This window comes from Ictalurus furcatus, chromosome 25 (genome assembly GCF_023375685.1).
Source record: "Ictalurus furcatus strain D&B chromosome 25, Billie_1.0, whole genome shotgun sequence".
Classification (NCBI taxonomy): domain Eukaryota; kingdom Metazoa; phylum Chordata; class Actinopteri; order Siluriformes; family Ictaluridae; genus Ictalurus; species Ictalurus furcatus.
In genome coordinates this window covers 17,182,578-17,196,586 of record NC_071279.1, presented here as the reverse complement: position 1 = coordinate 17,196,586, position 14,009 = coordinate 17,182,578, and the positions used below count along the sequence as shown (strand labels likewise).

Here is a 14,009-nt window from a genome sequence, read left to right as displayed (position 1 = left end):
AAGGTTCACATGCTTTTACCCACTCACAGATACGTAACACTGGATCATTTCCCTCAATAAATAAACGACGGAGTGTAATATTTTTGTCTCGTTTGTTAAATCGGGTTCTCTTTATCTACTTTCACAGCTTGTGTGTAAAAATCTGAAGATGTTTTAGATCACGTTCATGCAGAAATACAAAAAAATTCCAAAGGGTTCACAAACTTTCAAGCACCACTGTATTTCGAGGTATAACTCTGAAACATCGCATTCACCTCCAAACAAACCCCTGTTTCCATTACACTTCATACGTCACCAACTAAAACAAATACATAACCTTTTTTCCTGATTTCTATTTATTTATTTATTTATTTATTTATAGTCCCTCCAGTCAAAATTTGCATAATATCTGGATGTAGAACCCCGTCCTGACAATCCCTACATCTTAATTTACACCATCTCATGCAAGGGATAAAACATTCGGAGGTGTTCTGTTGTAGGAAAATAAATCACGGCGTTGGTAAAATACTCCAAAAAGAACCGGATGTGAAACCTCACTTTTCGCATGTTTAGCGTCTTCTAGACTTTCCCTATCGTGTGCTTATGATCTGAACTCGGGTCTGCTGGCGTTTCAGGTTAAACACTAACATCAGCACGGAACTGAATTTGAAAACTCTCACCGCGCTGACGCGACGCAGGCGATAAAAGCCGTCACAGTGATCGATTTTTATTGGCACGCATCTGCATGGGGTTATTACTCGCACAGCTAAAAGCATAATCAGTGTTGTTTATTTCACTCGCAGGTTTCTCATTATCCTACAGGAAGTACAGGAATCCGTTTCTGCACCGTAAGCCGAAGGGAATCGTCTCCAAAGATTTAGACGTGTCGGGGTTCATCGTTCAGGATTCGTCACGAGGTGCAAGCGATGAAAGCGCCGGCGCGTATGATTCTCTAGATTAGACTGGATTGCCTGATCATATTTGAACACAGCTCTGAATTGCCGTAAAGACTGTAAAGTAGTATTCAGACAGGATAAGTTTTCAAAACGTGTTTAAATGATGCTGCGAGAGAGCGTCTGTGGTCATTACAGACAGGTCTACAGAGACGGGACGCGGTCGGTCCCTCCGGGATCCCGCGGTCGCAGAAACGAACGCAAAGTCGAGCAAACTCCGCAACACTCGGAGTTCTTCTAAATGACCGCAGTTTTCCCGCGGATCCGGGCCGAGACGCGGCACGTGACGTCATCACGACGCGCGTCGAGTCAAAGCCGTCTTCGATTCACGTGCGTCGAACACGAGGAGAGCTAAAATCAACAGGCATCGCTGCGAAAGTACGGGACGGGGAAGTCAGGAAAAGGACGGCACTCGTGAACATCCTCGTGAATCACGACGAGCCGTTACGACTCGGCGAATGTCCGAGCGCGCTTGAAAGCGATGTCGTGACTGTCTTAGTCTCTTAATTGAACTGCTGTAGGTTCTGGGGGCGGAGCTTTGTGTTCATGGGCTGGAATTGATGGTGGGAGAACTAATCTTCTAACTCATCTTTTAATACCAGCGTTGGACTTTTTATTAAAACCACTCGTCGTCGGGTTTGTCGCACTTGATCGTAAGTAGGTCACATGACCATAAAATGCATATAGGCTGGATATTAGTTTATTATTTATTCTCAGCTAAGGGTTGAAGCATGACTCCATCATACCTGTGACTCCTCTCAGTTTCAGTGGATCGGATCAGTATCGGGAGCGAGCGGGTCATCAGAGCTTTTATATGATTATCGTTTCATAGAAAAAGGACGACTGTGACTCGTGTGTGTCTGAATGGTTGTGTACGTTTCCGGGGAATCAACGCGTGTGAAGTCTGTAGTGTTTGTGTGCGCAGGAGACGGACCGAGTCTCGAGTAGAGCGCATGCAGTTTGTGACGTGGTTAAGCCGAGACAGATCCAGATCCAGATCCTTCACTATGCAAGCATGCAGAGGGTCCACTGTGTACGACGTGTATATGCTGTGAAGATCTCGGCGCTCTCCTGTCTTATGAGCTCTTGTACTTCTCTGACTTTATTTCTGTTTGTCTTTAATGTTGCTGCTGTTGATGGAATGAGTGGCTGATGATCATAGAGCTCAGTGTCTTCTGCGTGCTGCTACATGTTTCACAACCCTGTCCATCCATCCATCCATCCATCCACTGTCCATCCATCCATCCACTCATACATCCATCCATCCATCCATCCATCCACTCACTCATACATCCATCCATCATACATCCATCCACTCACTCATACATCCATCCATCCACTCACTCATACATCCATCCATCCATCATCCATCCACTCACTCATACATCCATCCATCCATCATCCATCCACTCTCCATCCATCCATCTATCCATCCACTCACTCATACATCCATCCACTCACTCATACATCCGTCCATCCATCCACTCTCCATCCATCCATCATACATCCATCCACTCACTCATACATCTATCCACTCACTCATACATCCATCCATCCATCATCCATCCATCCATCATACATCCATCCATCATCCATCCACTCACTCACTCATCCATCCATCATCCATCCACTCACTCATACATCCATCCATCCATCATACATCCATCCATCATCCATCCACTCACTCACTCATACATCCATCCATCCATCATACATCCATCCATCATCCATCCACTCACTCATCCATCCATCCATCCATCTATCCATCCACTCACGCATATATCCATCCATCCATCCATCATCCATCCACTCACTCATCCATCCATCCATCCATCTATCCATCCACTCACGCATATATCCATCCATCCATCCATCATCCATCCCCTCACTCATCCATCTATCAGTCCACTCACTCGTCCATCCATCCACTCACTTCTCTATCCATCATTCCATTCACTCGTTCATCTATCCATCAACTCACTCATGCATCTATCCATCCATCCATCCATCCATCCATCCACCCACATACCCAGCCAGCTATCTACTCATTCACACATTTATCCACTCACTCAGTCACTCACTCACTCAAATGCATCCATCCTTTCACTCATACATAATAATACATTTAGCATGTTAACCAAGTTCTGGGAAAGGATAAACTAGGGTTTGGCTATAACAGAGTATAATTATGCTGAATCGATTATTAAGCAATCCTGAGTTAGGATGTTTGTGTAACACGGCTCCACAGCTAGAAACAGTGTTGGTCGTTGATTGGTCAACGGCAGTCGTTACAAAAACGTCCTGATTTATGTCTCTGGCTGGATCATTATTTTTTTGAATCATAAAATTTAACATTTCTTACCTGAGATCCGGATAACATCCACTATCCACTATCACGTGGGGCTGAATCCCGAATTTCCTCTTATTTACTGTGTATACTCACTACATAGGGTATAGAAGAATACGTAATGCACTTTAACACCCAGTAAAGCATTGTCTGACATTCAGGAACGGCAAAATTATGCCAAATGTACTGTATGTCTGCTAAAGTATGCAATCCATATTCTCGCGGTTATTGTTAAAGTATTGGCACCCTCGTGGTCATTTGGGGTGCCGCAGGTGACCAGATGAAGGCATGAGCATTTTAACGTGAAATAAACTTTCAAAAATGTCACTTGTTATTATTGATAGATGTTCATAGAACGAGTGCTGGGTCATTCGAGCTGTTACTGCAGGAACAACGCTAATTTTACCGGTCTGTGAAATCCCGTTTTCTCACTGCAGGTGGTTTGGTGTAGCATAACACCCACAGATACACAGCCATCCTGAATCTGTCCTCGTTACCAGCCAGATTGGAGATGAACTCAGAGCACATACACGACTGTATTAGTCATAGGACACCTCTGTGCCCAGCAACTCTCCGCGCACACACACACACATATATAATTTCTCACTATTCCACTCTCTGTCTCGCGGCCTCTGTCTCTCATCTTTCTCTCTCTCTCTCTCGGTGTGAGTAGTAGAGCAACAGGAGGATAAAATTGATGGTAAAATTTGGTTTTGATTAAAAGCTACTAAAAGCTTTTTTTTTTTTTTAAACAGTTTAGCAAGCACAAAGTAAAATGTATGAATGCTGACTTTCATGTGTGCTGTACTGAATCCAGTGCGTTTCACAACCTAATAATCAGGTCATGCTGTAAAGATTCACTGCTCGAGCAGAATTTATGTTTGACCTCTTTACTTTCTCAGCTATAAATGATGTAATGTCTGATCTGGGTGTGTTTTATGGTGCAGTTTTTCTCCTGTGTGTGAAAAGCATACTTTTATCTCACTGCACTGCAAATGCAGTACTACATATAGTTAAACAAATGAACTCTCTTACGCAGTTCGGAACAGAAATCTCTTTCATCCATCCATCCATCCATCCACTCACCCCATTCAAACATTTATCCATCCACTTACTCCTCTATCTATTCATCCATCCATCCATCCATCCATCCATCCACTCACCCCATTCAAACATTTATCCATCCACTTACTCCTCTATCTATTCATCCATCCATCCATCCATCCATCCATCCACTCACCCCATTCAAACATTTATCCATCCACTTACTCCTCTATCTATTCATCCATCCATCCATCCATCCATCCACTCACCCCATTCAAACATTTATCCATCCACTTACTCATCTATCTATTCATCCATCCATCCATCCATCCATCCATCCATCCACTCACCCCATTCAAACATTTATCCATCCACTTACTCCTCTATCTATTCATCCATCCATCCATCCATCCATCCATCCACTCACCCCATTCAAACATTTATCCATCCACTTACTCCTCTATCTATTGATCCATCCATCCATCCATCCATCCATCCACTCACCCCATTCAAACATTTATCCATCCACTTACTCCTCTATCTATTCATCCATCCATCCATCCATCCATCCACTCACCCCATTCAAACATTTATCCATCCACTTACTCCTCTATCTATTCATCCATCCATCCATCCATCCATCCATCCACTCACCCCATTCAAACATTTATCCATCCACTTACTCCTCTATCTATTCATCCATCCATCCATCCATCCATCCACTCACCCCATTCAAACATTTATCCATCCACTTACTCCTCTATCTATTCATCCATCCATCCACTCACCCCATTCAAACATTTATCCATCCACTTACTCATCTATCTATTCATCCATCCATCCATCCATCCATCCATCCACTCACCCCATTCAAACATTTATCCATCCACTTACTCCTCTACCTATTCATCCATCCTTCCATCCATCCATCCACTCACCCCATTCAAACATTTATCCATCCACTTACTCCTCTATCTATTCATCCATCCATCCATCCATCCATCCATCCACTCACCCCATTCAAACATTTATCCATCCACTTACTCATCTATCTATTCATTCATCCATCCATCCATCCACTCACTCATATTTATCAATCCATTCACTCACTTACTCATTCATCCATCCATGCATACACTCACCCATCCACCCATGCACTCACTCACCCATCTATCCATCCATTGACTCATTCATCCATCCATGCACTCACTCATATATTTATCCATCCACTCACTCATCCATCCACTCATGCGTTTATACATCCACTCACTCATTTATTCATCCATCCATGCATACTCACCCATCCATCTATCCATCCATCCATCCATGCACTCACTCATATATTTATCCATCCACTCACTCATCTTTCCATTCATTCATCCATCCACTCAGCCATCCAACTATCAATCCGTTCATCCATCCTTTCACTCATACATTTATCCATCCATTGCTCATCCGTCTACTCACCCATCCATCCATCTATCCATCCATCTGTACACTCACTCACCCATCCATCCACCCATCAGTTATGAGGAAAATACTACATGTATCTAATAAAATTAATTGATTTATGCAGTTCTGAACAGAAATGTGTTTCGTCCATCCATCCATCCATCCATCCATCCTTCCTTCTTTCTGCTCATCCACCCATCCATCAGTCAGTAAAGGCTTCATCCTGGGAGCACTGAGCACAATTTAGCGATGCACCCTGGATGGTATGAACTGCGTTCACGTGTTAAAGTATAGCTGGCCTTGTTGAGATTTAATATTACAGTTAAAGCTGGCACAAGATGTGTTCGGAAAAGGGCGATTTATACATGCGCTTAGAAAAGGTGATATCTGTACCGAGTTCTCAGAATACCGTCGTGACCAGATCTGTGAGTGCACTTGGTCCAGCTGGTTCCTCGTCACGATACACTCCCACTCGGGCCATTTTCGGGACTGGCTCTCACAGCTAGTTTGGAGTCTTGACAGTGGTACTTCAACTCCTGGGTCATTATCAGCCTGGAAAACCTCACACACACTGCTATAGACATCGCGTCCTACATCCAAAGAAGCCCTGTCTTTGAGCTATAAGTAAGGCACTGATGGACGTGACCTTCCACGCTGCATACTCTCGCTTCCAGAATCAGATTTCAGCATGTTTGCATGTTTTCTTAACTATGGAAAAAGATGTCTAGCTGCCTACATTTTTAATTACTGGTTGATTATGTGTGCCGTTTGGGACGGTACACAAAGCTCTTTTTAAAAGAGGATTGAAACGAGCCCGAAGATGAGCCAGTCCTGCTGCAAAGAGGCAAATGAACCACACTATTTGTTTCCTGAACACAAAAATCTCCATGATCTCTGAGTAAAGATTTCACTGATCCTCCAGCTGCTCTCCCAACGTTTTATCCTCTTTCTTTCTTCCTCCGTTGAGAAGACGGTTAGCAAGTAACGCAAGACGAGGGTGGGGGGTGGGGGTACGAATAGACACCTAAAATAAGACAAATACAATAATACTGGGCATTTAATATATATTCGTTAATATGAAGTAGGTGAGTGAAGTGGGGTGAGGAGGTGAATATTTCATCCGCGGTGTTAAAATAGAACAGCAGACGCAGGCTTTGTAGCGTTGTGCACTGAGCACTTTCTGAAAGACGCTCCCTCAGGGTCCTCCTTAGTGACGTAGCGTAGAGAGAAGACTGCAAACCCCATCAGTGTTCTCTCTGTCTTACTAAATACTCTATCTAAAATATATTATATTATATTTTTGTAACGAATTCCCTCTGAATGGAGCTGCGTTGGACATGTAGATGTTCCCAGGTCTGCTTAGAGCCAGTCTGAAGGGACAGACCCGACTCATTGTTGCTGACGAGAGTCAGCCAGTCGACTGGAAATGATTTTTTCCTTCACGTCAACAGGGATGTGAGAGATAGCAGAGATGACGACTAGCACATTTCACAACTTTGCTCAAGGTCGTATGTAGGTGAAACACGGTTTGGTTTGTGTTGCTGCCATCTTTAACCTGTTCTATAAAGAGGGCTGTTTTAGAGAACCATCCATCCATTCATCCATCCAGTCATTCTCTCACTCATACATTTATCCATCCACTTTCCCATCCATCCACTCACTCATCTTTCCATTCATCCATCCAGTCATTCTCTCACTCATACATTTATCCATCCACTTTCCCATCCATCCACTCACTCATCTTTCCATTCATCCATCCAGTCATTCTCTCACTCATACATTTATCCATCCACTTTCCCATCCATCCACTCACTCATCTTTCCATTCATCCATCCAGTCATTCTCTCACTCATACATTTATCCATCCACTTTCCCATCCATCCACTCACTCATCTTTCCATTCATCCATCCAGTCATTCTCTCACTCATACATTTATCCATCCACTCATCCAATACGATGAAAAGACTACGTGCATCTAATCAAATTACTTGATTTATATGGTTCTGAACAGAAACCATCCATCCACTCACTCGTCTATCCATTTATTCATCCACCCATCCATTCACCCATTCAAACATTTATCCATCCACCCAATATGAGGAAATCACTACATGTATCTAAACGAATGACTTGATTTATGCAGTTCTGAACAAAGATCTTTCATCCATCCATCCACTCACTCGTTTATCCATCCATCCATCCATCCATCCAACCATCCAATATGATAAAAATACTACATGTATCTAAACAAATGACTTGATTTATGCTGTTCTGAACAAAAATCTGTTTCCATCCATCCATCCATCCATCCATCCATCTCTCCTTTATGGGAGTTTGTTGACATTAGGATAATGTAAACCTAGTGACAAACTGAGGCGTAGTTCTTAGTCCAGTATTTCTACTTGCATGGAAAATGTACTGCATCTCTTTTCATGCAAAAACTGTACAAACAAACTATAAAGCAGTGATGCTCTGTAGAAATTGCCTTTAAATTGCATCATTGTTTTCCGAATTCCTCTAAAATTTCTCTTTATGAATCACATGACCTCTAGGAAAGGATGGTTGCTGTCTATTATGTAACAGTATAGCGGTCTGCTTGGCTGAAAAGAGTTGTAGCTGTGCTGATAAATCTGTGAAAGGCACAGATGTTTACTTTCTTAGCAAATCAAAAATGGTCATCGTGTTTAGGTAAGTAAGTAAGTCATTTTACTTGTAATGCGCATATAAAACAACAGGAGTTGACCAAAGTGCGGTGCAAAATGAACACGATCCAGCCATAATAGTTAAACTTTCGAGTGGAGGACTGTTTCATAACCTCAGCTACTGTGTAAATACACCAAGGATTCGTACCTTACTAGTACTATTGGATTTGGATGGGCCAGAGAGGTTTTCATTTAATTAAATATATCTGTTAGCGATCCAGCCCACGACATCCCTAATGCAGGCTTTGAGACTCTGCAGTGAGAACAGATGATTGGTTTTTAAAAGGAGATCTGAGTGTCATCAGCATAACAGTAAAAGAGAGATGATGTTTCCCAATGGAAGCATGAACCATGAAGGGGAAAAAGCATGCTCTAATATAAATCCTTGAGGAACACCACAGCCAGTGGCAGTAATAGATGAATAGAAGTTTTTGATGTTAACTGAGAATCTCCTGCGACTGTGGTAGGACCTGATGATGAGAAGATTGTGATCTGCGATGTCCGACACCTTTAACAAGCCAGATTCTGCTATGAAAGGCTTTAAAATCAGACCAGATTCAAAAATCTCATTTATCTTCAAATATGAGTAAAGATCAGAGAGAACTGCATTTTTCAAGGTGTCTTTGGTATCGGAGAGAAATTACTAAGCGGCTTTAGATTAAAATGATGATGTTGCTGTTTTAAAGGAGGGGAAACACTACCGTATATTTAAAGCTGGCAGGAACAAACAATATTATTATTGAAACAAACGCAATGATATAAATGTGGACTTTTTCCCCACTCAGGAGCCTAGGGAGATATAACAAACTGTTCTATTGAATTGGATATCCATCCATCTATCCACTCACTCACTCATCCATCCACTCACACATCCATCCATCCATCCACTCACTCATTCATCCATCCACTCACGCATCCATCCACTCATCCATCCATCCACTCACTCACTCATCCATCCACTCACTCACTCATCCATCCATCCACTCACGCATCCATCCGTCCACTCACTCATCCATCCACTCACCTATTCATCCATCCATCTGTCCTTCCATTTACACTCATACATTTATTCATTCACTCACTCACTCATCCATCCATCCTTCCATACTTCCATTCTTCCACTCATACATTTATCCTTCCACATGCCCATCCATCTACAACAATCCATCAATACATGTTTGTGTTTTCCAATTAGCCATACATCTACACCGTGTGAAGCTGCATTTCGACCGCACCGCTGGCCTTTAGTGCTGGTGATTTAGTCATTTTAAGTGATTAATATTGATTGGAGTCCTCAGTGTTTAATGTCCCCTATATTGAGCCAATTCAAAACAAGGTGCTTCATTGAAGTGTTTGTCTTTAAATACTGCTCAAGGTCTTGTTGTGATGCGAACGCTTTATTTTAGTCCCTTGCGCACGAGTGACTTTTTCCCCTGGGGTTTGATGTTTTTCCATTGTAATCTCTCTCTCTCTCTCTCTCTCTCTCTCTCTCTCTCTCTCTCGCTCTCTCTCAGGGGTGTGTAGTTGTTGCTGTGGGGCTTTCAGGCCCCGTTACAAGAGGCTTGTTGACAACATATTTCCTGAAGATCCCGAGGTGAGAGACGAGCCTGCTTCCTGTTCGACGCGTCATATCCATGGTTTTCCGATCCCTATTCTTAAGTTCACATCCTCTTAAAACGCCCTTTCCCTTTTATCAGCGTTCCTTTCAGGGTCAGATAGACCTCGGCAAGCTTTTAGGTTTTTACATGTTACAGTATAACTGTTATAAAAACATTAAAAAAAAATCATTAGGGACCCGGTCTTCTTGTTCACTAGATAAATTACGGTCGGAAAGTTATACGTGTTTTTACGATTTAAAAATGACTTGGGAAGAACGCTATTTGAGATACTATGGAAGATTGGGGTGGGCTTGCATTTAACAAGCATTCAAATCTGCATCCCAAATTGTACGACGAGCACTCGATACGATGCCTAAATAACACCTGATCTCCAAATTAGAAGTATTAGAAGTTTCGGTCTTTGGCTGTACTACTTTCAGGTGCGATGATGTAGGACATATCTGAGTATGATGTGTGCGATCAAAGTTCCTCACTAAATCAAACCCAGTTTCTCTGAACGAATTAGTGTGAATTCATATTCCAGGATTATCAGGGCGACGCCATCATTGTTACTCTGTGATTCATTAGCTCGTGTGTGTGTGTGTGTGTGTGTATAGGACGGATTGGTGAAGGCCAACATGGAGAAACTGACGTTCTACGCCCTGTCTGCTCCAGAGAAGCTGGACCGAATAGGAGCCTACCTGTCTGAGAGACTGTCCCGCGACGTGGCCAGACACAGATACGGGTAGGGGAAACTTTTTTTCATTTATTTTTGCTTCCTTTACCCTGAAACCGCCCGCTTATTTATCTTCTCTCTTGTCGTCAGTTACGTGTGTATTGCGATGGAGGCTCTGGATCAGCTGCTGATGGCGTGCCACTGTCAGAGCATTAACCTGTTCGTGGAGAGTTTCTTAAAGATGGTGCGCAAACTTCTGGAGGCCGACAAGCCCAACCTGCAGATACTGGGAACCAACTCGGTAAATAGTGTTTACGCTGTAATAACGAGCGCTGGTTCCAAGATTAATGGCACCCTACATCCTAGAATGAGCGCAGAGTCTCAACTAAGGGTGCGCTACTAAGTATTAAAGAAGCTTGCCATGAAGGGGGTCGAATATTTTTGAGACTGGAGAATTCATTATTAGTTAAGCATTTTCAGTTGAATTTGGGGAAATTCACCACTTCGTCGTGTCGAACCGCTTCAATCTGAAGGATATTTAGGATATTTAATTATTCACTCATGCAACTATTTTGCCTGTAGGGTGCCAAAATTTTTTTTACCACGTTAGTCTGGGTATGAAAATACCGTTATTTCAGGATGACAATAACAAATAAATAAATAAACAAACCAATAAAGTGCTTCTTCGATTTCATTGAGAGTCGAGAGTGTATATTGTTCGATTTTTACGTGATGCGTTTTCCTCATCCGCGATAAACTCGCCATTAACCTCGGACGTGAACGTATATATATACCCGCGCTAGTTTCAGGATCGATACTCGGGCTGCTACACGCCTCCGCCGTTAGCGAGGAACTCGATTAGCAGGAAATGTAATTAAAGAGAGCATATGTTCGTTTTAATCCACGTGTTTATAGACTTAAACGAGTTAGGAGTTCAGCGCCTGTTCAGTCCAACAATCTGTCTGCGTTCTCAGACAGGAAATTAGACATTCAGAGTCTTTTATTTACTTATTTATTCATTTATTTTAATTACTCCCCCTCCGTTAAAATGCATTTGTCTGTATTAGTGCTAAAATACAGACTGTATTCTTATACTGACGCAGAAGGAGGTCAGATCTCACGGAATGTAACGGAAATAAATAAACAAACACCATAGTCGTTTATCCAGTATTCCTCATGTCTCCTTCCCTTTTATTTATCTTTCCTTAGCTTATGAAGCCGGTAAATTATAAACCATTTCATTAGTGCCTTCAGGGGGAACTGATGGTGCTCCACCGGGTCTCATTTGGAAGATGTCAATTCATTAAATTTTAACCGCTGGAATTTTTGCATAACGAAGACACGCTGTGTGTTCACGGCGAGAAAGCATCGCCTCTCTACAAATGCCTCTGTTTGTTTTGTTTTGTTTTGTTTTATTTGCTTTTATTTGCCATTTGATTTTCCTTCTCACTTTTTTTTTTCTTCCTTTCTTTTTCTCTCTACGTTCCTCAGTTTGTCAAGTTCGCCAACATCGAAGAGGACACGCCGTCGTACCATCGCAGTTATGATTTCTTCGTGTCACGCTTTAGTGAGATGTGCCACTCCAGCTTTGAGGATCCGGATATCCGCACCAGGTGAGAAAATACAGCGCTTTGGAAACATGCGGCGAAAATGTATTCACGCGCACGAGGAGTCTAAATAAACGAATCCGAAGATGAAATTCGGAAATAGTGGATCGGCATAGAATTTAATGCATTATGAATGATGATGTCCCCCCCCCACTCCCCCCCCCCACTCCCCCCCCCCCCACTGCCCATGATAATTAAAATGGCCTCCTAACATCCGTCATAGCGTTTCGTATCGTCATGTGATTTGCCTGTTGTGGGCGACATATTTGGGATAACTCCAGGTGAACTATGGGTAAAAATCCTCACCTCACCTTAGAAGAGAATAAACGGTACTCCGGCTAAGCTGACAATAACAACATCGTCGGGCGCGTCTCGATCAGCTCTCCAGGTGGTGAATCAGTATATAACGTACACGAGTTGGGACGGTGGTAAGATCCCTGTCTCACTACACATTCGGACACTGATGACTCGGGTTCCGGCGTCATGACGACGCACTCGCGTCGCTGGCGTTTATCAACACCACGCAGGACCGATATCTTTCTGATATTATACGTCGTATAAATTTGTTCGCGTCATCACACGCGTTCCTGTCACGCTACTTCAAGCAGGATCGTAGGCTCGCTAGAGGATTTTAAAAAAATCGTTAAACACTTAAACGTCGTTAGACTCAAACGAACCGTATACAGAACGCCGAATATAAGTAAAAAATCGCGAAGGTTCTGTAAGTAATCATGCGAGAGCTACAACGACGATAACAAGCTACTTGCGTTTCTAGATGAAGTTAGGTGAGAGTTCGTCCGCCATTTTGTTTTGTTTCCAGACAACATGACGTCATTTCCAGTAAGGGAACGTAGTGAGCGTCGACGCTTCCTGGTTTTTTGCGGTGCATTGTGGGATTTTTTTTGTAGGGAGCGAAGGATTTTGCGAAGTTAAAATGGCTGACCCTCTGATCAGTGCCCTGACTACTGAACTGTGTACTTTCTCCGAACTGCTGAGTCCGGCAACGTGCGCTCGGGTTTTCTCGTTAGTAATACCTGCATATGATCAGATCTGCGTGTTTACTGACCTCACAAACTGATCCCTGAATATGTCCGATATGATGTTATCAGGATCGTGTCGTACGACGAGTAATAATCTTCAGTTGTTGAGGATTGATGACTTTTGGATCATTTTGTGTTGTTTCTGAATGTCTCTGTGTCTCAGAATCCGCATGGCTGGTATCAAAGGGCTGCAGGGAGTGGTGAGGAAGACGGTCAACGATGAACTGCAGGCGAACATCTGGGATCCGCAGCACATGGACAAGATTGTGCCGTCTCTGCTGTTTAACCTGCAGTCCGGAGAAGGCACGGAGAGGTGAGGACGACTCGGTCGTGTCTTGTTGGTCTGTTTTCACTTTGATTAAAGGTTACCCACGATGCCGTTCTACCCGCTGATAGCTCTCTCTCTCTCTCTCTCTCGCTCGCTCTCATCTGCTCGAACTGTTCAGCTTCCAAAGCTTCGGCGTTCATGCTAACATCTCGTCGATCTCGACTAGCCGAGCCAAGTTTCTGACGTAACTCGTAGTCGTATAGCCGCGTTGCATTCTGGGACATCGTATCCAGCGTTTCTCACTATTTGTCGTTAATATGATGCCATTGGATAACGGAGAGT

General features: G+C 43.1%; 1 protein-coding gene across 4 annotated transcripts in view; it reads left to right on the top strand.

Annotated features, from left to right (window-relative positions):
- efr3bb (EFR3 homolog Bb (S. cerevisiae)) overlaps positions 1 to 14,009 on the top strand; it is a 49,833-nt gene that overhangs the window by 15,748 nt on the left and 20,076 nt on the right. For all 4 annotated transcript variants that reach the window (XM_053614147.1, XM_053614148.1, XM_053614149.1 and 1 more), the window contains 5 exons: positions 9,993 to 10,072; positions 10,694 to 10,821; positions 10,903 to 11,053; positions 12,244 to 12,365; positions 13,563 to 13,712. In XM_053614147.1, the coding sequence (XP_053470122.1) occupies positions 9,993 to 10,072; positions 10,694 to 10,821; positions 10,903 to 11,053; positions 12,244 to 12,365; positions 13,563 to 13,712 (631 nt within the window). The remainder of the gene's footprint in view (positions 1 to 9,992; positions 10,073 to 10,693; positions 10,822 to 10,902; positions 11,054 to 12,243; positions 12,366 to 13,562; positions 13,713 to 14,009) is intronic.